Source organism: Zosterops lateralis (assembly GCF_965231275.1).
Source record: "Zosterops lateralis genome assembly, chromosome: 1".
Classification (NCBI taxonomy): Eukaryota; Metazoa; Chordata; class Aves; order Passeriformes; family Zosteropidae; genus Zosterops; species Zosterops lateralis.
Window position 1 is genome coordinate 33,570,553 of NC_139762.1, and position 24,672 is coordinate 33,595,224.

General features: G+C 38.6%; 1 protein-coding gene across 2 annotated transcripts; it reads left to right on the forward strand.

Moving 5' to 3' along the window:
- The first annotated feature begins 3,533 nt into the window (after positions 1-3,533).
- Positions 3,534-12,309, forward strand: FAM221A (family with sequence similarity 221 member A). Of its 2 annotated transcripts, XM_083881316.1 has the most exons (7): positions 4,169-4,284; positions 5,800-5,973; positions 6,438-6,628; positions 8,668-8,874; positions 9,703-9,813; positions 10,449-10,537; positions 12,217-12,309. In XM_083881316.1, the coding sequence occupies exons 1-7, from the start codon at positions 4,229-4,231 to the stop codon at positions 12,277-12,279; spliced, it is 891 nt and encodes a 296-aa protein (XP_083737442.1). In that variant the 5' UTR covers positions 4,169-4,228; the 3' UTR covers positions 12,280-12,309. The 2 variants fall into 2 exon arrangements, with proteins under 2 accessions (XP_083737441.1, XP_083737442.1); XM_083881315.1 differs by lacking the exon at positions 4,169-4,284 and adding an exon at positions 3,534-3,745 and having other exon boundaries at positions 10,449-12,309.
- Positions 12,310-24,672: the final 12,363 nt, after the last annotated feature.

Here is a 24,672-nt window from a genome sequence, read left to right on the forward strand (position 1 = left end):
TCCAAACTGCATCGTGTTTGTGATGTGTACAAGTTGCTTTAGAAACCAAGCACCTCCTGTGCAAGTACACGTTCTGGGGGTGTTTGCTGCTGTCACAGCCTTTGTTCATGGGAATGCAGAAGCAGAGTAAATTTGGGAACCTCTATCAAGCAGTTATTTAGAAAAAATGTGTAAAATTTAACGTCCCAGTTTACTATGTTTTCTTGAAAACATTTTAATTCCTAAAAATACACTGACTCATTGCATGACCTGAATGTCTAAAACATTCTTACCTAAAATTGATCTGGTATTTTTAAAGGTGATACAGAATGTCAATTAACAATTAATCCAAATATAACACTCGTTATCTAATGATTGAGTTCTTATATCATTTTTTATTTTACCAAACAAAGAGTCTCCTGTCTTTGGGGTTCAATTTCATGTATTTGATAGCATGCCACCTTCAAAGGCAAGAGTGAAGTGGGAGACTTCCTTCTATAGCAGCTAGTAAGTGAATTAGACTTTTGCTATGTTTTTCATGTAGAAAGGACTGGTACTGAATGGGTAATCCACTAATCTCAGTTTGTTAGGAATGGTGCACATAGACATTTGAAAATATCCTTTAGGTTATTAAAATGAAGCCCAATTTAAAAAAACATTCACATTACATACATTCATGAAATCACATCTCTTAAGCACCAATGGCATCACATGCTGCTTAATTTTCTTATCTCTAAGTGATCTTAATTACTACAGGTTCCTAACTGTGTTTGTCAGTACCTCCAGCAAAAAACCTTTAATTATTAATTGATCCTTGCTTGCACATGATTATTCCCTGTGGCAATATTCCCTGTGGCATTCATCAGCTTACTTTGTCAGTTGGTGTCTAATCAGGTTCCATTGTTCTGATAGCAAAACTGAAGAAAAACATGTTGACATTTTTAAATACTGTAAGCTAGGTTTTATAATACACAAACTAATTTTTATTGTAGCTTAGTATATGGTCATGGGTAGAAGTTTATAAAAGAGTACTGCTTGCATTTGCTTTAAGTATATTGGGATATTGATAACACATGTGGAGGGAGGAAACAATTTGACACAAACTGTTTCTGTTGGGCTTTATGCCACTTGAATTCTTCTCATTTTCGGAAGAGCTAATCAGATAGTCATTGGCCAGATCCATAGAAATAGAATGACTGACTACTACTTCAAAATAATGACTTGAGGTCTAAAATATTAAACAGGTTTTTCCTAAATTAATTATTTTTGCATTAGTGAAGTAGCTATCTTCAATTTATAGATGTTTCACTGACAATAATTTTAAGCACTTGTCAAACTTGTAAGAGTTTTAAAAAATTTAAAGGGTCACACATTTTATTGTTAACAGAGGGTGTTGAGAGAGACTGTCAACACCCTGTGAAACATTAAGCTGTTGCCTTTGATGTGTAGGCAGCACCTTAGGTCTCACAGAGCTGTACTGTAAGTATGTGTCCATATGTTCAACCCACTTTGATGTGTTCAGAGATCTTGGGCCAGCAGTATCCGTATGCTACATCACAACTACAGGAGGTAAAGCATGCCATCTGGATTCCTGTTCCTTTTACTTACCTTGTATCATGGCTTCTTCATGGTAGCAGAAAGCCTTCTTTTTTTTTTTCCTTCCCTGCTATTCAAAATTATTTGGTAGTTTAAAAAAAAAATCTGTTTTGAGCAATCTTTAATGAATTTTGTTTTGCATATCTATTAATAATCTTGTAGAAGGGATGAGAGACAGGAATTGGTTTTCTAAATTCAAAATGCATTCCAATACTCATGCTATGACAGTGAAAAGAGTGTTTGAGATACCTTTATTAGCTAAGAACTCAATTTCTGAGTTACAAAGTACCTTTTATATCTGTCCCCAAGTAAATCTACTGATCCACATTTGGATCCAAGCAGTTCTTGGGTCAGAGGGGGTGGGATGTCTTATTAGCACTGGGTGCTAATAAACTGAACACTCTCTGTATTGCAAAACACTTGCTGTGATCAAACCCAGGAAAAAAAATCACCATTTTTTTTTGATGGGAATTAGTTAATAGGACAGATGCCTCACAAAAAAATACTTGATTTCCTACTCTCAATAAGTTCTCACTGGCTGTCCATACATAAACACTGACATGAGTGACATATAGACTAACATTTGTACCCCTCACTGAAAGCTTCCTTATTAAGAAATCTGGCTCTTTTCTCTAAACTCAAACTGTATTTCAGGGGACTGTTTTTAACAAAGACCTTGCACAGATGAGGCACATCAACCCATGACACAGGAGCTCTGCTCATTCTATGTGAACCAGGCTTGCCAGAGCTCTTCCCCCCACCACGCACCTCTCCCTTTATTGGCAGTGCTGGGATCTCTGGCACCAGCAAAATGTGCATACAGATAAGGTAGCTCAGAGATCTTCAGTTTTGTGCAGCTCCTGTGGAGCAGTGTGTTCCTCAGTATGTTCAAACTCTCTGTCTGCAGAGCTTCTAGTCCTGCTTTCAAGGTCCCCGTTCCCCCATCTGTTTATTTTTTGAAGTTTTGGTCACAGGAGGAATTTCCCCTGACTTTTCCCTGACAATCCTGGCATTTCTGAGTGATTTTATTTTCTTCCAGTAGCTTACTTGAAGGTGTATTGATGGCAGTGGGGACTTGCTCCCATACCATATCTTCCCCACCTTTGAGGGTGACCTGTTTGTGTTCAGATCTCAGTGTGTCAGAACGTGTGTGTTGTGTTGCAGTGCTCTCCGCTCTGCTGAAATTTCTTACACATGTGGCATAGCCACAGGACAAATGCCCAAACCATATGCCCTATCACCTTATTTGGATACTGCTGGGAACCTGAGAGTGTCCCTGTTGTTTCTTCTCCTTCAGAGGGATGTTTTGGCAAAACATTGCCATGGTCCTTGTGACATTCCTCTTCACCTTCTGCTGCATTGCTGGTGGCTTGCACAGTTCAAAACTATGTGGAGATTTCCCTGAATTACTGGGGTTTTTTTTTTGTTTGGTTTTGGTTTTGTTTTTTGGGGGGGTTTGGTTGGTTGGTTGGTTTTGGTTTGGTTTGGTTTGGTTTGGTTTTTTTGCCAGGGTGGTATCACTGTATGTTATGGAAAAAGCCTTTCCTCTTGGATCTCAATTTGACATATAGCTTATGCCAGCAGGCAGAGCACAATTTAAACACCAATTTCCTAAAGCTGGGATAAGGAAAACGTACCATACTTTTTCATCACATATTTGGTCACTTTGTGGCCGGTTTGTTTGCATCAGGGGGAAGCAGTTAATTTACACAGATAGTGCAGTATCAGAAATAGCAATCTGTGGTGGATTCACTAAAACCACATTGTGTGAGTGTGTCTATCCCGAGGGACAGCAGGCATGACTGCCTTCCCAGGGAGCGTGTGCACATCCCGTGTGTCCTGTCCTTCATACGGTGCCCCTCAAGATCTGAATCAAACTCTCCAATTTTTTTAGCTGTTAATCAGTAGCCATAGCTGTGCAGTTATGATTGAGCAATTGCATTGTGAACGTTGTTTGCTCGGCTAAGGTTTTTGTTTTAAGGAAAAGAGAAGACAATTCCAAGAAGAATGGAGTGTCTGGATGAAAGCCACGAGTGAATCCAGCAGAACTGAGCAGTAACTGAGGGAAAGGTAATTCCAGCCGTGGGCGATCGCGACCACCTACTCACACCAGGCTCCAGACTCAGATGGGCAGAGCCGTGCCTGTCCTAATCAGCACGACAAGTGAGAGGTATGACTAGCAAATAGGGGGCTGAATGCTAATTAGCAGGAAAATTATGCAATTTGTAGCCAAGGAATGCCGATGCCTTTGTTAAAATGTAATAAATACTGTAAAGTTTTAACGACCTAGCCCTTTTGCGTGGTCACCGCCCAGCTCCCTGCCTTGCGCAACCCAGGGGCAAACCGAGCAGCGCCCGGTAACGAGCGGCCGGGAGAGCGCCCGGCGCGGGGCGGGGCGGGCTGGCCGTGCCCACGGGCACCGCTCTCGCCTCCCGGGCCGCCCGTGCCGCAGCCGCCGGTGCGGAGCGCGCTGGGCGAGCCGCCCCCTGCCCCGCCTGCCCTCCCTCCGCCTGCCGCCCCCACCCCGTATCCCACCTTCCCCCTGCCTGTCCCCCGCCTTTCCTCCGCCCGTCCCCCGGCTTTGCCCCGCCTGTCCCCCGGTGCCTCCCGCTCTCCGTGCCCGTTCCCAGCGCTCTCCCGGGGCGCAGCGGGCATGGAGCGGCTGCAGGTGGACGCTCAGGCCCTGGAGGAGTACGCGGAGTACCGGCGGTGAGGGCACGGGGCGGCGCGCTGGGGTGGCGGGGGCCGGGCGTTTCCAGCCGTGTCGCATCCCCCGCAGCCGGCCCGGGGTTCCTGCGGGAGGGATGCTCGCCCCGGCCCGCCCGAACTGGCGGCTCCGCTGGGCCGCACGCACCGCCCGCCCTGCAGTGTCGCGGCCGGAGGGGCCGTGGCTGGCGCGCCTGCTGAGGGAGGACGCGCTGCAAGCCTTGGCTGTCGGTGGTGGAGTCCCGCATCGTCCAGGCCCGCCCGGCAGCGTGAGGTGTGCTGCGGGGACCATCTGGTCTGCCAGCGGCATCCCTGTCCGCCGCAGGGGCGCTGGAATTGGGTGGCCTTTAATGTCCCATCCAGTCCAAACCATTATTTGATAGATAATCTGCCAGCCGCGCTGCTCTTCCAGAATACACGGACTTGTGTGCATCATGAGTTCAAAGTTCTGTATTGTATCAATCCCCTACACTGCTGCGTGTCTTTGCTAATCTTGTCGGCAGTCCTCTCCAAAGGCTGAACAAAAATAAACACAGTCGTGCTGCGATGAGATCTTAATTTAGTTTAGGAAAATCTTGAGTAAAACACTCGAGGAAGGCACAGTGGTATTTCTTACATAAGATGTGCAGTGATTCAGTGGGTGTTGGCTGGGTTGACATGCAAATGATAGTGTTGTGTTGGCACATTTTTCTCGTGCTGTACCGTGCTGGCAGTGCACAATCCACAGAATATTTGACAAAGAATCACACGTTCAGCGTGTTTTAGCATAGACAATAAATAATAACTGAAATACTAGAGACATGAATTAAATCGCTGTCTGCACAGGCAGGTGCTGCAGTTAAGTCTCAATTGTATTTTACATATTTTATTTATTGTCCTTAATTGTTTCCATAAATGCAGAATTAGGATGCTGCTCCAGAGTTCCAGCTATTCAGTTACCTTGAATTTGAACATGGGCTTAAACAAATGGGCCTGTCTGAATTGAGGGATACAGCTCCCACCAACTTCAGCTGCAGAAACTAGCATAGTCTTCTTGCAAATCAGAAGACAACTTGGATTGTTTGTTACTTCAGTGGCAGTGGGGTTACCTGCTTGCAGCTGAATACTCAGACTAGACTAAGATTAATCTCCTGATAGAAGCTTGCAGCTGGGTGTAGATGGGTGAAGTGACTTGCTAGAGGTCAGTCAAGAAGTCTGAGGCAGACCTGGCTGGTTACATGACCTTTGGTGCTCATTGCTTTTTTTCCCAGGGAACCCCTGATCGTTTGCTGTATTAATTTTTCCCTTCTCTCTTGGAACTGATTTTCAGTCCATCTGAGCAAATTTTTTAATAGAGCATTATTCAAAAAATATTCTCTAAAAATCAGCTATAGTTCTGTTAAATTATTAGAAGAGTAATAGGAAATACAAGATTTGTTTTGCATTTACAAAAAAAGTTCTGTCATTTAAAAAAAATCTGGAGAAGCCTACTTTTATTGTCTTCATTTTCTAATGGCTTTTTTAATACCATGCATACAGAATTGTAGGTGATGATGATGGAGGAAAGCTCTTTACTCCTGAGGAATATGAGGAGTACAAAAGAAAAGTATTACCAGCTCGGCTACAGAACAGGTTGTATGTGAGCTGGAGATCACCAACTGGCATGGACTGTAAACTTGTGGGACCAGAGACACCGTGCTTCTGCACTCACCGGTGGGTACCTTCCCTTCTTTTATGCTTTAGTATTTTTAAAAATCAGGAAAGTGTGAAATATTCCCAGATAAATTACAGCAGCACATAGGTAAGTTTATTTAATGTGTAAGAGTTGAGAAAAATAGGTTTTAAATAGTAAGAACTGTTTGTAAATGTAAGTATTAATATATTTTTGAGACAAAAATGATTTTGTAGTCTCAATAAATTCAGCTGCAAGACATGAGTTAACGTAGATCAGATTGATTCTGGTAGTGCTGTCAAAATGAAACAGAAGAGTATGTGATATTTATGTAATGAATAGATGTAAAACCACCTGCTATTACGCATTTAATTGAAAATTAACAATTAAGAGTAAATAGTGCAATTAAAGCTACTTCAAAATAAAACTTGTGAAGTAAATGGTAAGCCTTTCAGGTAGTTTGCTGCTAACAAAGTTATAAAAGTTATTACTTTTCCTGTTTTAGGTATAAACAACACAAAACAGACTATGAGGTGCTTCCCAAAGAGCGCCCTATCCGTGTGCCTTGCAGAGTGAAAGGCTGCCCGTGCCAGTCCTACCAGTTTGTGCCCCTGAACGGCACCCAGCCCATCCGCTGCCGCTGCAAACACTTCCCTGACCAGCACAGCGCAGCCCCTGGCTTCCCCTGTAACTCCTGTAAGTTACTGCTGGGCTTGCAGCATTCTTTGCCAGGAGACTCAACAGGAACAGCGTGTGAGGGATCTGTGTTCTGCCCAGGGTATTTGGCATGTGCTGCTCTTGTCACCAGTGTGTATTTTCATCCTTGAGGGAGGATGGGAAGTGGGAAGGAAGGCATCACCTTTTGCACAGGAGGGTTCAGAACAGCATCCTTAGTTTCCCTAGGTCCTGTGAAGGAGTTTAAATCTCTGAATGCTTCAGATAGGTGCTTATGGAGACAGATGCCTGAAGATGGACAGTATGAAAGCACCCTTTTTGCAGTTTGTCACTTCCAGCTGCATGCATGTGCCTTTTCTACCTGAACTTGGTAATCTGAGAAAGAGAAGTGTTGATCTCCATTCCTCTGTTGCCTAGTTTACTATAACATTAATAAATGTCTATATTTTTTCTCAACTCAGCAGGAAGTAGTACTCTGTTCCCAAGTAATTCTATTGCCAGCACTCTAACAAAGCAGTTCACGACTGTAGATTGTGGGTCCAAAAATGCAATTGGGAATGAACTTTCATCAAGATCTTAGAGAATGGATTAAGAGGAAGCTTTTTGCTACAGTTGTTTGAGGTTAATGTTATGAAACAACAGTAATTATTAATCACAGGAAATAAATAATGCATAAAGATGTTTGAAACCTCGAATTAAATAAGATGAAGATTTTTTTTTTTTTGCTGGAGTTTTGTGCTGTTACTAAATTTTTTTCATGGAATGTCTCTGTTTTGTACAGAAAAAACAGTAAACTGCTTTTGCTGGTTGAAAATTATATCCCATAGAATAAACCATAAAATATCTATATGACAACCTTTCAAGAATTTACTCTAAGTAATGTGAAAATCTTAGATGTACAGCTGGATAATTCAGATTGAATCCATAGAACATAATATTTTCAATATTAATATATATGATGCCTTTTGCTTAGTGTTTCTCAAAAATACCAGACACTTCTGAGGACTTCACAGATTTTGCAGTAAACCAAGAATTGCTTCTATTTTGGACTTGTTTTGTTTTAATGTAATGGTATGAGTCTTGTCCAGTGTTGACAAATCTAACGTGAGAGATAGGTTATAACTAAAAAATTTAACTGATTGTAGCTCTGTATATATTGCATATACTGTATTCTGTGTCCAAACATAGAGTTCTGTTACTGAGGAGCACCCAAAATAATATGAAAAACCTTTAACATTTTCAAGAATGTGATCAGCATATTATGAAAGACTTAAAGAAATCTTTCTTGAGTCTCCACAAAATGAACTGTGAGCTGGAAGCAGAGTAATTTGTATAATGAAACATTTGCAACATCACTTCCTCAATTTCTTGGTCACATCGTTGCTCCAGAGGGGCTTTGATGACAGTTTTAGCTGTAGCTAGGGGAGACAGGTCACTTTACTCTGTTTCTGAATGTCACATAACATTTGTGTAACTATTTCAATTACATACTGTGGCTGTATAAGCTTAAAAAACCCCTGAAAGTCAGTCTAATGATACTCCTGTGTAGAACCCATTTTGTTGCTTCCACAGTCTCTATTTGCTACCAAGAAAATTTTGTTAATTTTAAAAGACATTTAAATTGTGATTTTTGTAATAAATCAAGATATGAAGTTTCTTAGCCCTGCAACGTTGACATAGCTGTGCTATACACCTTTGAAGGGAATGCTGCTAAAATGATGGCAGGTTGTCAGCTTTACCCAGTGTCAGAACTTCTTTTCTTTTTATTGGTTGTAAGTGAATGAAGAGGTATGTTGCTAATGACAATGAACACAAGTTACAACATAGGAAATGCAGTTAGATATCAGAAAAGAAATTTCTGATGCAGCATTGGTCCAGGCTGCTCAGGGAGGTGGAATCTCCATCCTTAGAGGTACTTGAAACTTGGCTCAGTAAGATCCTGTGACTGAATGGCCCCCATGATCTAATCCCAAGACTTGTCCTTTCTCTTTTATACAGCCTTTTCATACAGCTGGATGCTTAAATCCCATCACCATCTCACTCATTCATTTTTTTCTTAGGTTCCAAGTGTTCAGGCTTTCACAGCTCCTTTACCTGTGCGTGTGGTCAGCCAGCATATGCTCATGAAACAGTTGTGGAAACCAAAGAGGAGCGTTTAGCCCAAGGGAAGCCCGTGGGGCAGGATGTTCCTTACGCTGCCATGGGAGGACTGACTGGTTTCAGTTCTCTAGCAGAAGGCTACATGAGGCTTGATGACAGTGGAATAGGTATGTGCAGCTGACCTGAGGTGAAATTTTAGTTCTCCGCCTAAGTTTTGAGAAGTACTAGATCAAAATAGAGTTTCAAAGTTTGATGGCAAATTGGATGAATAGGAGTAGAACTGCAGGAAGACTGTTCCTTTCCAGCTGCCCTCAAGATGTTAAGGGTTTACATTGTCCTACTCCCTATAGGAGTTGATAAAAAACTATTTACCAACAATTCTGGTGTTCAACCTGGTAGCTTCTGCTTGAAATGCAGCGTATCCTTTAGAGAGAACCTGTAACTTCTAATACTTCCTGTAACCTAAATACTTCCATGTTTTATTTATGTTGGTCCTTTAGCCTACTACTGCCCAGGTATTTCTTGGTTTATATATTTACAGCACTTTTGTTTCCAAATTCAAAGGTTAATAGCTGTTCAGCATAAAAAAAAAGTGGTAATTGGTAGACCTTTTTAACAGTCATGTTAGTTGATCTTGATACTTTTTCTGCTCTGTGATTTTGTGTCATTTAATAACACACATGTTTAGTCCCGAAATACTGTTTTGTCTATTATTGCCACATACCAATTATTTATTTTCTAAATTCTGGATCTGATCTGGATTCCTGGATTTGCGTGAAGTTTAGAAGCTAAAACTTTACTGTAGTAATTGAAGAAACAAAGCTTTTCAATCCTTTTGAAGCCATCCTTGAAATGCTTTTGCTAACTCCAGTTTATGGGGTCTGCGCTGAGAGTTGTAGATATTAATCTGTAACCTTGTTTTGACCCCAGCATATGTATTAGGACTGTATCTCCTGGAATTAATTATTATTTTCATTCAACTTATTTTCTGACAGGTGCTCCTTCTGCTGAACTTTTAGAAGCCCCCATTACTAGCATGGATCATCCATTTCTAAAAGCATTTCAGGGACCTTCAAGTTCCGCTCAAACCTCGCCACAAATAGCAGGTGATGTATAAGTAGCATAATACTGTTACACAAAAAGGATTTAGTATAAAATTAACTGATTTTATTAATGAACTGAAGGATGCTCAGGGCATTAAAATGAATATTGAAGCTTTGCTATGTGATAAGTTAGTACAACATTCATGTACTTCAGATGCATAGAATAACTTAATGCTTGCCATTTTTGCTCATAATATTTTTTTTTACCTTAAATTGTTTTTTTCTTAGTGTTTGTTATCTTTCCCATCGATGGTGTCATGTTGATCCGTTTTTAAAATTCTTAATTCCTCTTAGAAACTCATCATGTCTGAATGGGTTGTACATATTCAGCACAATCCTATGAAACTGCCTTCTGCCAGTAGAATAAGGATCACTTACACTTATTTTATGTCCCTTATTTAGTACAACAATTTAGCAATTAATATAACTGTTAAACTCCTTTAATACAATTTATGGTATGTGCAAGCCTACACTAAAAAAGTTTCTCTTTTGTCCCAAATGCTGGGTTTTAGGCTTGCCTATAAAGGTGAGCTCCCATTTTAAATGAGTTTTGCCAAATGTAAAACATAACTAATAGAATAGAAAGTATCATTAATAAAAAAGGAGGGGTTGTTTTTTGTTTATGTTTTGTTTTTCAGGTAGTTCAGGTGCCATAGGGCAAGTTTCTCATGGAAAACAATCAGAAGCTGATGACATGGCTTACTTTGAAAAACGTTATCAGGAACGGGCAAGTTACTACATTTATTGTTTAATTTAGATACACTTTCACAAGAGGATGTCTGAAACCCATTTAAGTGGCATATAAATGCATTATAATTCCTTCTGAATTCCTGAGAAAGCTAGCTTCTTAATATAAATTTTGAAATACAGTTATGAGCTACTACAGGATTTCAAAGGTCAGTCGTGTGGGATGGCATTTACCTTAACTGAGCAGATTTTAATTGAGGTAACTCTCTTTTACAGAAAACCAAAACCTTTTACTATGTGACAAAATGAAACAACAATACAGAGTTACAGAAACTCCCCTGTGACATTTAAGACTGTGTGTTTGCTACCTCACTTTTAAAATTTTGTAATGTTCTTTTTTTTTTTTTTTTTTTTTTTTAAATTACTCTCTGTGTAATTTTGGCCAAATTTGGTCTGTCTTTCTTAGATGATCTGTATCACTCACTTGTCTCCTCCACCACACCAACTATTTTTAATTTAAATGTCCTGTGGTGTAGGTTATTCACATGTTTAAATACCTATTATTTCCTCACATTAGCCTCTTAGCTCCACCATTTCAGCTGAAGTGTCTCGACTCTTTATGAATTCTTTTGAAAGGCAATGTTGCATCATTAACTTTTAAAATTTTGCTTGCTGGCTTGCAACAAGGTGTTTGTTAAGGAGAAAGCTGTTCTAGCTTTGTGAAATTCAATATAATTCTCTTTGTTTTGTAAATCATCACAAAATATGGACAGATGTTACAAATATTACACTGGTTTATAGAAAACATCAAAATTCTCCATTTCTTTTCCACCCCAAGATTTTATTTTCTTTGCAAAAGGTAGCAGGAATTTTAGATAAAATCCTCAAGCTTCCAAAGGGGAAAAAGTGTTTTAAAATCCATTTTTGTGTAGACCAACAACATTTGCTTAGCAGTGAGTTCATTTGTAGACCTCCCAATGAGGTCTTGTTTCCTTTTGATATTATTTGATGATGGGAAAAAGCGTTAATTCTTTTTTTCTTGCACTTTTAATAGCAGCATGTGTATTAGATAGGATGCTAAGGTCTCTGCATCCCTTTTATATAATTGCTTTAAATACAATTTCATTCACTAGTGTAACAGTACTTGAGAAAAATTGTAGCTTCTAAAACCAACAGATATATTTGTTTGGATTGTTAGTCTTACTACAAAATCTGTGAAATGTGTGTTTTGATAAATTTTACCACACTGCAAGAGCCTGTTGAGTAGAAAAAAATCTTACAGGAGGAAGTCATGGCCTTATGGGTCAGTGGGGAGACTCTGAGATGAAGGTTCAGCACCATTCCTGTGTGGTTTTATGTGCGCTGCTTCCGCTAACCATGTCTGTTAGACATCTGCAGTAAAACTACTCCACCTTCCAGTGACTTAGAGATAAACCCATGAACATTCCTGAGGCACACTGGCCTTGAGGGATAGTTAAATACCTGGATTGCCATTATCAGAGATAAGGCAGCCTGGTTTCATGGGGGAGGAGCTGCAGCCCCATGGAAGTGCTCCTTTGTCTTGTGGTGCAAAGGTGAGCAGTGCTGGGTTGGGATAATAATGTTGTGTACCTTTCTCTCTGGTAAATTTGTGACTGGATGTAGAAATTTAATATTGCATTGTTAGCCTATTTACAAATCAATGTTTGAACCACTGGTGGTGGATTTTTTTTGTTACAGCTGAAAATGGAGAAAGCTGCTAAACGTAAAGAGAGGAATCCAGTGCCATCAAAGAAGCCATGAGATTAATAAATAAATATTTATTGTTTGGGACATTGTTCATGATTGCATTGAGTATTTTTCTCTATGCCTACCTGCATACTTGTATTTATTGATTTATTTATTCTGTTGTTTTGTTCCTTTCTGAAATTAGTTTTTAATTATCTCATTGTAATAAAATTGCTTCTTTAATCAATGTGTTTCTGATCTCCAGAAACTGTTACACAGATATTTATTTGAGAATGGAGAAGCATATTTAGAGAATTGCAGGTCTGAGAGTTTAAGATCTGAGAGAATAACCTCGTATTTGAATATGAGGTTGTAGGAGAACAAAGAAATTATATGTCTTATTCTTAGAGTTTAATGATACATTTTCTTTATTTGTAGAGTGCTTTAAACTCATCTTGGTTATGGATTTTATGTGGTGAGATTTGTTGTGTTAATATTGATATTTTAATATTTTCTTTAAATCTTTTCCCCCTTTCTGTTGATTTCATCTCCTTGACATAAAATTGAAACATACCCTTCTTCTGTCACACTGCTGTAGGCTCTGTTCTTGTCACCATATAAATCTATTTATAAAATACGACCTTCTGTACACTTGCAAACCCATTTCCACACTTATGAGCTACTTGAAGGGATCTTGCTTGTATACTTTATCCCAGATTTCTCTGGTGATACTATTCTACCAGTTCTGTTTGTCCGTTACTGTCTATAACAATTATTACACTAAACTTCTGAAAACCTTAAGTGGAAATGTGTATGTTATTTATATCATGTAAAGCAATAATTGCATGTTGTTTGGTACAAACTTATTTATCCAAGAGATTCATCATGTCTAATCCAACATAGACTGAATCACCTCAGGGAGATATGCTTTTGTATTCTTTGTCCATATTCACAGCTGTGGCAACATATGTTGTATTAAAGGTAGTGGACAGGAAAATATAAAATTTAGTGCATGTGTGATGGTTTAATTCTGCAAAGTAGCACAGCAAGAACTTGGTACAGAATAACTAGCAGAGAGTGCAGCTTAGGAGGCAAAAGCAGAGCCTAAGTTAACTGATTCCACTTTGAGAACAGAGAGGTGTAAGTCAGTTTGTTCTTAAAAATACCTGAAGGTGTCTCTTGGACTGGAGGCTTTACAGCAAGAACTGGGAGAAGCTTGCAAAGCTTTGGAGAAAATATCTCCATGTGCCTGATGGGCAAAGGAAAAGAGATGAGTTTGAAGGCATTTACTGCAGGGTGACTTGGTTTTTGTTCAGATATCACCTGTGGTGTGAAGGCTCAGTTTTAAGAGAGCCTTTTACCTTTAACTCTGACCTATAATGCCATTACTACATATGCCGATCAGAGAGGCTAATGTTACTTTAATTTAAATGCATGCTACATCAAAGTGTCTAATTAATGTTTTTAAAGTACCTTTACTGTTAAATTCTACAGTTACATGCTGCTTTAGCCTAATAAATGAAAGTACTAATTTGAGCTCCCTCTTCTGGCCCTGGCAAGCAATCCATTCTACACGTCCTCTGCATGGTCTTGAAAATAAATAGGGTTTTCACAATGTAATCACAAGAAACAAACAAATACAAATAACATTCATAAAGAAAAGTAATCACAAGAAACAAACAAATACAAATAACATTCATAAAGAAAAGTAAAAAAAAAAAAAGGCAGAAAGAAAATGTTTTCATTTTTCAAAGTGATTATTACAAGCTTAATAGTGGAAGTTTACTTTAGTTTCCTACTTATCCCCATTACTATATCCATTAGGGAATGCAGTTCTGGAAATCTGTGTGTGTGTTGCACAAGTGAGCTTTTTCACAGCAAAATATTGTTAATGAGAGAGGTTCTAATAGCTAAAAGACCTTTTATTTTGTTTTCGTTTTGATACAAAGAGCATATCTTTTAGAAAAAAATGTATTGTTTTACATTTTGAGTTGACAATATTTGTCTGTTTTAAGCGTTAGTTCTGCCAAATTCAGTCCTACTAAACTGTACTCTGATCATCACAAACTGGTTTTATTAAAGTAATTCTAAAAATATTCAGTGCTTTAACTTATTGTTTTCACTCTAAGGATATAAAAAAGTTACTACATTTATTTAGTGATATTTCTTTTTAGTTGGAAAACAGGTTGGATCATAAAAATATCAATGGCATTAAATACTGCTTAGAAGTTCCAACCACTTTTCACTCATGTTGATGATGTCCAAGTAAAAGAAACTTGTTTTCCTAAATAGGCATGTTTTTTTACTTATTATTTGCATACTACTTTTTTTCTGAAACTTTATTGGTATCTATACAAAAAACCCAGGTACAATATATCTCATAACTTTGCTGGCTGTGAAAACTGGACACTGATGTCATATCAGAAATGAAATTGGAATTTATCCTAAAAACCCAATAATTGTTTTGCAGGATCAATATTGCAACCTCCAATTCTACTGAAAATTTCTTCATACATCTCTTAGAAAAGATTTTTTTTTTAATTACAAAAGAAGAGAGCAAATGCTAGTATGCACCATTAGTACTGTTCATTAAATAAAGAGCTTGGTTTAACAGGTACTTGCTGATGGTTTGTTTTCCTGAGAGCAGCAATGAACTTTGAACAAAATATCAGGGGATAGATAAGTTACCATTTCATCCGTGTGATTTATTGGGTGGGCATATATCTGTCATTCAGCTGAAAGCATTAACTGTTTCTGACCCTAATCCAAGGAATCAGGGGCAGGGAAAAGGGTTTTGTTCTCATGCACATGAGCACTCTAAGCTGTTTAAGCCTGATTGCACAGGCCCTGGGCAGTGCTTAAGCATGTCTTATTTTGAAAGTAGCTGGCTTTCAAATCATTATTTTGCCAATATTATATCATTGTTAGAGTGTGCAACAGCATTTTTTTCACTAGATTTGATCATCCTTTCATCCTGTGGAAAGGCTTGGATGTTCCTTGGCTGTTATGATAGTGGACACTGGTCAGTGATCCTGAGTGGACTGCAAGGAGCTCCTCCCCTTTCTCTGTGTTTCTGATACTAAATATAAACCACATCTGTCTGTCTCAGGTTCTGGAGCGAGGGGAATGCCATGTGTGAATTCACAGCCTGCAATGGCATCCCTGCAGTTACTTTGTCGAGTTGTCAGTGTCTTTGCAGCGTGTTGTGCATATTCAGTGACTGGCAGGTCTCATGACTGTACATCCCCGAGCCTCTCTAGAGACAGTTTATAGCCATGTGGCCTAAGAAAGGAGACAACTTTCCAAGTAGTGATATTATTTATTCTTAGCACAAATATAATTGAAAAAACAACAACAAAGGTTTTCCAGTTTAAAAGACCTCTCACAGGTGTACCTGTTATGGCGGGGGGGGTTGTAACTAAATATACTATTTTTGTCTAGAAGCCTACTCTTGCTTTGGAACCTTTAGCATCTCTCTTCTGGTAGAAGGAATAATTACTTGCTTTAAACTTGTTTTAGCTCTGATTTTACATTCACTGTACCCATGCTGTCTGGCATGGCTGGGCACTGATCCCATTGGCTCCTTTAGTTACTTCCCTAGAGAAAGTGCCAGGCTCAGCCATAACCTGTCACCACTGTGATGCTGTGTCACAAACAGAATGGGAGCCTCACACAAAGTTTATTAGTTGAGTCATGCACTGCAGAAAGGACCCCCTTGCTTTCTCTTAACTCCTCTCCTAGAGAGAAGTCTGGGTGTGGCTGGATCCAATCTTAGCCCCAGATTTAGTCAACAGCTAATGTCTAAAGGATTATCCAAGTGTAATTGAACCTTTGTACAACTTTGTCCTGTGGAATTAAGGATGGCAAACCAGATATGTTTATATAAAATATTTAATTTATTATGATAATAATTAGACTAAAATATCTTAATCAGAAATATTTACTCCATAGGCAGAAGCTGTGACTATTAGTACAGTCTAATTCTCTGGTTTTAAGCCATATTGAAGCAATTGTGGGAAAGCTAGCAAAACTAATTAATAAGTAGAGATTGATGTTACTGGCTCATACCAAAGACTAGGCAAATCTCTTTTGCTCAGCCTTGAGGAATAACCTTGAGGGGCACCCCCAACCCAGGGGAGGATCTCCACACACTCCAAGAAGGGGATGTCAGAAGACTCTGCCATTAAAGATTGGGACTGCTCAGTCAGATGTCTCCAGGCCAGCTGTGTCAGTTCTGCAGCTTCAGATAAGTTAGCAGTAGTATCACTTTTCCATTCTTTTATGAGGCACTTTACTAAGGCCAGCTACATCTTCACCTCACTTTCAGGATGTTTAATTTTGGAGCTGATGAGTCAGTTTGCTTTCAGCATTATTCAACACCAAAAGCAGCACAGATAGCTTTGCAAACAGGGCGTTGTTCAAGTTGCTTTACCCCATTCTAGGCAGAGTATCCTGTTACACACCGGCTGAGCTCATCCAAAACTATTTGATTCTAACTGAGGTGTTTAATCTTGTCCTCCCTCTCCCAGTAAGTTTCTGTATAAATGAGAACAAAAGCATTTGATTTTGGAAAAACAAAAATAATCTATTTCAGATTTCAGAATTTCAAGTACTGTTGTTCTCCTTCAAAGTGCAGTTATTCTTATCTGTAATGTGAAAAAGAATTGTTCATTAAATTAATACGTGATGTGTGAGAATCTGTTGCACAAATAAGTTTGTAGCTATGCTTTTCTTGAATATTTGGTAAGCCAAAAAAAAAAAATAAATGGAGGGCTAAAATATTTGCTGTTGACGGAAGAATACTGTAAGAGGCAGTTGGAGTCCTGCTAAGAGAGTATCTCCTGCCCTAAAAGCATCCATTTTTACATAGATGGACAGGAGGATGTTGGAAGGGGGGAGTGAGAAAAAGTAAAAATATCCAAACAATGAATAGTTTTCTTTAATGTGAGGGTTGCAGCAGGGTGAGGGGAAAATCCAGAAGGAGTACCACAGGTTGCCTTTCCTCTTTGATCTGCTGGCTAATTGGTGTGTGAATATTGGTCAGAATCTGTGTAGCTTTGAGCCAACTGGAGGAAGCAATGGTGCTTGTTGTGTCCCCAGTAGGAATTTGAGAAGGTGGACAAAACTTTACTCGTTCTGTTTATGGAATAACTTTTTCTAATAAAGAGTTTTTAGATTTAATAATCATAGGTAATTCTCCTTTGGGTTCTTATTCTGGCATTGAGACTCAGTCAAAGTGTTTTATTTAATATTGTAAGGTACAGAGTGTAGAGAGTGTGCTTCTAAGGTTATCAAAATATTCAGTTGTACAGATGTTTTCTTTCCAGCTCTGAACCCTGGACCTTTTCCTTTGAACTAGGGGTAAACAGTTGTCTACCAAAAGCCATGTTTCTGGAATTGACCTTGTTTTACAATGGTTCAGATACAAAGTTAAAAGTGGAGAAACGATGCTTCTCTCAGCCAACCCCAAGTCTTTCATATAAAGAGAATGAGGGGGTATGCTGGAGCTGCTGTCTCCTTTGATTAAGGAGAGAAAGAGAATGGATACCAGATACATGCTAACGTTTGTGAGGAAGGATTGAAAAGTAAGATCTGCATACTGCTAGCTGGCAATTAAACTGTTAAAAATGTTCGCTGCAAACTGTTTCTCTGAGGTACATTACCTGTCCTGATCTGATTCATTAATTCTTGGAAGAAAATGAGAGCAGGCTTGCAAATGCACCTAAAATTGTAAAGACTGAAAGCTTAAGGTGGGGCATTACTTGTCTCAACAGCAGTGCAACTGTTTTGATGTAACTTTTGGCTGTTATAAGCCATCAAGCACCTATGAAAAATGACAGCTAATAACTTATATGCTCTCTCCACACTTCAAATGTCAGGGGATGTAATGACTTCTTGAAAACAAGTTGTGTGTTGACTGAAGCTTGTCCTTGGACTAATGCAGTTTTTGGCGAACCTGTTTTTGGTAAGTAGTTTGTGTATGTGTGCAGTTTGTGTTTTACCTGGATGTAAAAGCTTTAATTCTATACAACCACTTTTCAAGGTACTTGCTAGATCTTTGAATATGTTGTGAGTTATATTCTCTTAAGTTCTCTTTAAGAACTGTTGGTTCTCCTAAAGAAAATGCTTATTTTCTATGAGCAGGTCTTGATGCACTTCACACTTCAGTAAAATTATGGAAACACTGTTTTGGGTTTTTTAACACTCAGGAAATACTACAAGAAGGTAATATACAGAATGCTGAATTCTTGTTCTTCGTCCAGTATGCATTATGGGCTTTCTTTAACAAGACAGCAGTGCTTTTTTAAGAGAAGGGTTTCTTTGCTCCATCTCAAGAAATTAAAAAGATTTTTTAAAAACCCACAATGTTGAATGTGCTGGACAAAGTACTCTTGAGAAGACAACAAGGACATATTTAGTAGCAGTTGTATGACAAGCATAAAAAGGATGATGACAGTTTTTGGTTTTGTATATGAACTACTGGTGTTTTTGCCTATTGCAAACTAAACTAAAATTAAAAGATGTGTCTGAACTTTTTTGTGTTTGTAGGTAAATGAAGGTAAATTACTTTCTACATTCCTCTTGGAAACGGAAGAAAACAAAACCTGCACATTTATTTTGTGACTGGCCTGTTTCTTTGTTCCTTTGTATTAAGATGTCACTGTCAATAAAGTGTTGTAGCAATGTATTAAGAGAAAAGCCATGTGAGGCTGCTGTGTAATCTGTTGGTTCTTTTCTAGTCACAAAAATTCTTTGATCTATTCTTTTTAGCTTAGAGGATTATGTTTTTGATGCACTAGCACATATTTTTATGAGAGATAAGGTATCAAATGCATTACTTTTTTTCCCATAATTCTGTTGGGATAATTACAGGAAAGTGTAGAAATAAGATCTATATTCCATTCCATAAATATCTGTTTGAGTTATGCTTATATTTTCATAATGGCATTTTTGATTTTTTTCCCCAATTTTCTTAATTTCCAGATCTATGGTGGCTGTTTTTCTGGTTGGTACAGCAAGGGATCAATAGGGAATAGGCAGGAATAGTTTTATTAAAGTTTTCAACTGTATGTCAGTTCTACATACAAAATGATAGCAATAAATGTTTTTTTCTCTTTTTGAAACCTGCTATGTGGATGCATTTTAAAACTGAATAATGTGGGACACACATTCAAGTGACCTGTAGTTTAAAAAATTTGTAATGAAAAGACTGGCAAACATGACAAATTTGCGAAGTGCTGTTTGTATCCCTTAATAATGAGATTCATGAGCAATAGTTAATGTTGGTAAGAAATGTAATTTAATTTTGAAAACATCTGCCAGATGAAAATGGTAGGCTTTGTGTGACATGTTAGCGCTGATGGAAATGACCTGAAAGACCTGCTAATCAGCATTAGGAGACTGATACAGAGGGCTAGTAGTTCCTATTTAAAATGCTAATGTCTAGACAGGTTGTTTGGCATTGAAATATTAGATTACATTGCTGGTCATGTAGAAAATCTTGTATATTGCTTCTTAATTGTCACATTTAGAGAAAAAAGTTGCCAGCAGAGATCTATTCTGTACTTGAATATTCTGTACTTGAAAGTTTTGTCACTAAGCTTTTAGACGGATGCCAGTGTAAGAGATTCCTCTCAGTTCCTTCTTCAGAAGGGAATCTGGCCTTAGTATGGAATATTCTGACCTCTTCAGCATGCTTATATTCTGGTAGTTGTCAGTGCACATTTCTGTAGGAGGTTTGCATAATCTCTGCTGATTTGTATGTTCTCTTATTGAGCAGTATCAGTTGACTGTGGAAAATCCTAAATTCTGAATTGAACAAACATGATTAAAATTCCACCGAACTTGCAGTGTCCGAGTGTTGATGAGAAGTACAGGCTCTGGGCACTGCAGGTGACAGCTGGTCTGAACTCAAACATGTGTGACCAGGTGAGTAACAAATTTTAAAGCATTTAGATGATATGATGTGTAACAGATGCTTACAAATACCAGCACAGTGCTCCCTGGAGGAGTCATCTTTTTAACTGAAAGCAGGGCAGGCTGGGAAGGACTGTCTGATCTGTTGCCGGGAACATACTCTAGAAATTAAATGGCTTTGTCAAAAATGGTTCAGGTTGTGCTGGGGAAGTGATTTTTGGAGTATGATTTGCCTCAGGTCTATTTCTGTCTGGCCCAAGTTCTTTGTTTCTCGTGCTGAGGAAACAAAGTACCTCTGTTTCTTCCTCTTCTGAGGGAAAAAATACCTCTGTTGGTCACAGAACCTGCAATAAATTCACTTGCACATGTGAGCTGCTTGAATGCCTGGGTGTTGTGCACACTTTTGGTCGAAAGAGAGAATAGCAGGTGGGAGTAGGAACCCTGTTGCCCCTGGCCAGAACTGAATATGAAAGGCTCAGGAGCTGATGGCAACAGGACTTAAAAAAGCTTTGAGGCCTTCTGAGGTACACTGGTGCCTCTTGGACAAGTTCTACTAATGTCAATCTCCCTTTCTGGGACACCTTTCACAGCCCTAATATCATGCCTCTTCAGAGATGTGCACTGGCACTGCCCATGCCACACTAGCCTGTGGCTTTGGAGCAGGGATTGCAGAGGAGGAGGAGACAGGAAGCTTCTGTCCAGCTTGCCTTGTCTGTCCATCTGTCATATAAAAGATGTTCCAAGAGCCCTTGTGCATGGCCTCATCCCTGTGGACCTATTGACATTGCTAAATGAGACTACTTTAAACAGATGAAAATCTGTTATCAGTTCCCTGGAGTTATATCTTGGCACATTTTTTCTATTTCTTTTTAATCCTGTTTTAAATTTTTTATAGTTTTTATTGAATGAGCTACCTTTTTATTTGCTTTCTCTGTGTAGCTTTCCCGACCCTATACCTTCCACTCTTAGTTTTCAGCAAAACCAGTTTGTTTCCAGAAGTGGTAGAGTAAGAGGAAGTAAGGAAGTAAGGAAGTAAGAGGAAAACTCTGTTAGTAAAAGATTAATTTCTCCCAGATATCCTGCAAAGGTCTTGAGTGCATTCCCCAGTCTTTCAAAACCTTTTTTTCTTTGATAATATGATGAAACTGGTAGTTGCCAATTCTGGCCTTTCCCAATTTCTAAATTAATAGAAATTAGAGTATTCTAAATGAATAGTTTCAGTAAACACTCTGACTGAGTATCTGCCAGCTCAGAATTTTACTGGAAACTGTACATTTGGCCCAAAGCGAGACAGTGGAATGCCATAGGACACTTGGTATAAAGTGATCTGATCAGCTTAGTTTCTGGGATGGAAATATATGAGAAGATGAGAGTGAATATCTAAAATACAAATTTTAATTCCTGTCTTTTCAGCAGCGGGTAGTACTGGCACTTGATAGAAAGAAAATACATGTGAGTATGTGTGCCTGCTGTGGTCATGGGAATTAGGACATTAATCTACAGAAAACTGTTCATTAGTAGTGTTGCTGGTTGGAGAGCTTGCTCTTCCCCATATAATTTCCAGAGAGATATTGTTGTTATGTATCTTAATGCAAGATTTTGAGAAGAAGGAAGGAGTAGCAGCTTGTAAGTAGAGGAGAAGATACCAAAAAGCTTTGTTGAAAATGAATGTTGCAGGACATTAGGTCTCTAAGCAGATTTTGCTGTGATGCTTGTTTTAGCATCTGTGTTGTTTCCATAGGCTTGTCCTCGAGGTTTTTTGTAGCTGTTCCCTCTTTATTTATCTCTATTAAAAACTCACCAAACACAAATACGCATTGCAAAAGCATACTTGCCTACCAGGACAGACATATTATGGTGATTTAGTCGTGTGGGACTGTAGCAATGTGTGCTTATACGAAATAAAGCCAGCTATCACAGTTTGAAGCAAGCTGTTAGGGGATAACAGTTTCTCTGCAACTTGTAATTACATTGACAAGAGGTGCTGCTAAGTTGGCAGATACAGCTGTTGTCAGAAATCTTTTTAAAGAGACTCGTCCTGCAGTTGCTAGGATTGCCTTGGCAACAGGCTGCTGAGGAAAAGGCTTGTGGGTGGGAAAAAACGGTACTTGGCATTCAGAAAGTTGAGATGGTGTAAGGAGTATAATGTTCTCCAAAAAAACTTGTTTAGGATTTGCTCATGTTCCATACTTTGAACTTTTGGAACATGTTAACGAATCACCTGAGGGCACAGCCTTCCACATACCAGCAGGGTATCCAATTCTGGTTTTAAATCAGATCATTTAGGCAAGTCTGTGCTGTTAGCAAATACTAATACGAAACGAGGTGCTCTTCAAAATAGTCTAAATTTATAGCAAAACGCCTCGTACTGAATTATTTTGGTACTCTGATCTACCCTGCTTTTTGAGTTACAGCTGTGAATCTGATTTTTTTTAAAAAAGGAAGAGGGCTTTTTGGGTTTTTTTGGCACACAGTGTTAAGATACTTTTGTGTACAAAGCTGCCCTGACTGGCCTGAGCAGGGAGCAGCCAGCAGATTCTCTGTTCCATTTCTGTATGTTTTGCACATCACAGGCATTTTTGGGGTAGCACGCCTGAGAAGGAAACAAGCTAGGATGTAACCAAAGCCATGCAGGTGAGGATGGAGTTGATGAGGGGTGTAGTGGAGCTTTGGTAGTGTCTAGTATCATCACAATACTCAGAGATGGATTGCTTCACATCACTCTTTATTGTTACAGAAACAACTTTTAGGGTAGAGATCCCAAACACCCACTGTAACGTGCTTTAGCTTATTTAGTAGATGGGAGATTTGAGCTACAATGGACCTTGACTTTCCCAGGTCTTGTATTATAAGTGTGTATTGTAAGATATAAATATATTGTAAAATGGGTTTTGGATTAAAAAAGTTTTGAGTTAGTGACTGGGAAAACACAAAGAGTTTTCTGTAAATTTTTTTCTTTTTCCCCTACATAGAGGGAAAACCAGATTTCTGTGTTTGGCTAAAATTTCCTAAGCATCACAGAATCATAGCAGTTATGGAATTTTAGAGTATTTCCTTAACTGCTGCCTTATAAAAAGGGTGCTTTTGTTTCTTCCTGGCATTATCTGAGAAGCACAGTACTTAGTAATAGTTACTGATATGGTTAAAAAGACTGTGAATGGTTTTAATTCTGATAAACAGCAGAAATATGAAGGGATTTTGTAAAAAGATGTTATGTTTGCATGTATTCAGAAAAATGTTGTACAAACAACAGATATGAAAGGAAAATCTGCCACTGTGGAAATCCCTTTGATATCCCCAAACCTGAACTTGCACACAGCTGTTTCTTTTTCTTGCAGACTAAAATCAGTCATAACCAGCTTTTCTACTTGCTTAACTTTTCCTAGAACATTTCTGTTTCTATGTAAACCAGGCTGTCATTGCATGGCTCCTCCATCCACTGAAGATACAATGTTTGTGCACTTCTATGCAAACTAAATTTTCACAGAACACAGCTAAGAAAAAAAATATTTGAATGTAAGGAAATCTAGCATACAGTTTGATGATTTTTTAAAAAAGCTGTTTTCTACAAGTTTAATTACTGTTTTTTGTTGAATGCAGGCAAATTACTTTGAAAGGAAAGGTTGTGGAGATTCTCTTAAGTGAGAAAATATTTGCTTAGTGCTAAAAACACTGTGTAGGCAATGATTTATTTGAGAAGGGTGACTGGTGGTCTTGGTGGCTTTGAGGGGTACCTTAAAAAAGTGCCATCATAAGACTATGGGTGCACATCTGAAAATACAGAAATATTTAAATCCTTCAAAATTTTTTTTGCTTTTTTTTGTTTGTTGGCATTTTTTTATTATTATCATATAAATGAATCTGAAAGGCTAACAACATTTAAAGACTGTTTCAATACCTGAAGAGGACTTTATAAAAACATCTCTGTGGAATGAGAGCAAGAGTTTTTAAATCTAGGTTGCCCCTTGAGGGATATAGCCTGATGTGATGTTTGGGCTTTTTTGTGTTAAGAATATTCCTTTTTTTTTTTTTTTTTCTTAAGAATATTCCTTGTAGGAAGGTCAGATTGGCTCTACACAGAGTGAGAGTTTTGCTGCACCGCTTTGAGATGTGGCCATGATGAGAGTGAAGAGTTTAATGAAGCCCTGGACTTGATATCCTTGAGCTAGTGGGTAGGAATTTTCAGCTGGAGAAGAAAAAATTCCATGTTTTCTAGACACTTGCTAGCAAATGGGGAGTAGTTGGAGAAATGCAGTACTGAAATGAGAGGAAGGAAATTAACCATTAACTTTTACAAAGCTATTAGAGAAAATAAAATTATTCTCATTGCTTTGTATGTCTTTCTAGGCATTTTGTTAGTGTTTTGAGGAGGGCCAGCTCTGTGTGTGTTTATCTCAAGTTTTCAAAAGTCTGAACTGTGGTCTCTGTGTTAGTAGTGCTGGCTGGCTGTTGTGACTCCTGATGTCTCTTTCCCCAGCTTTGTTGAAACATCGCTCCAAAAATGATAAATAATTCATAGAGAAGGAAGCGTCTAAGAAAACTGCAGAAAGC

Excerpts from the sequence above, each read along its gene's own strand:
- FAM221A (XM_083881316.1), top strand. The coding sequence starts at position 4,229 with ATGGAGCGGCTGCAGGTGGACGCTCAGGCCCTGGAGGAGTACGCGGAG. Across the intron at positions 6,629-8,667 it reads TGGCTTCCCCTGTAACTCCT|GTTCCAAGTGTTCAGGCTTT; the intron begins GTAAGTTACTGC and ends TTTTTTTCTTAG. Across the intron at positions 9,814-10,448 it reads AACCTCGCCACAAATAGCAG|GTAGTTCAGGTGCCATAGGG; the intron begins GTGATGTATAAG and ends TTTGTTTTTCAG.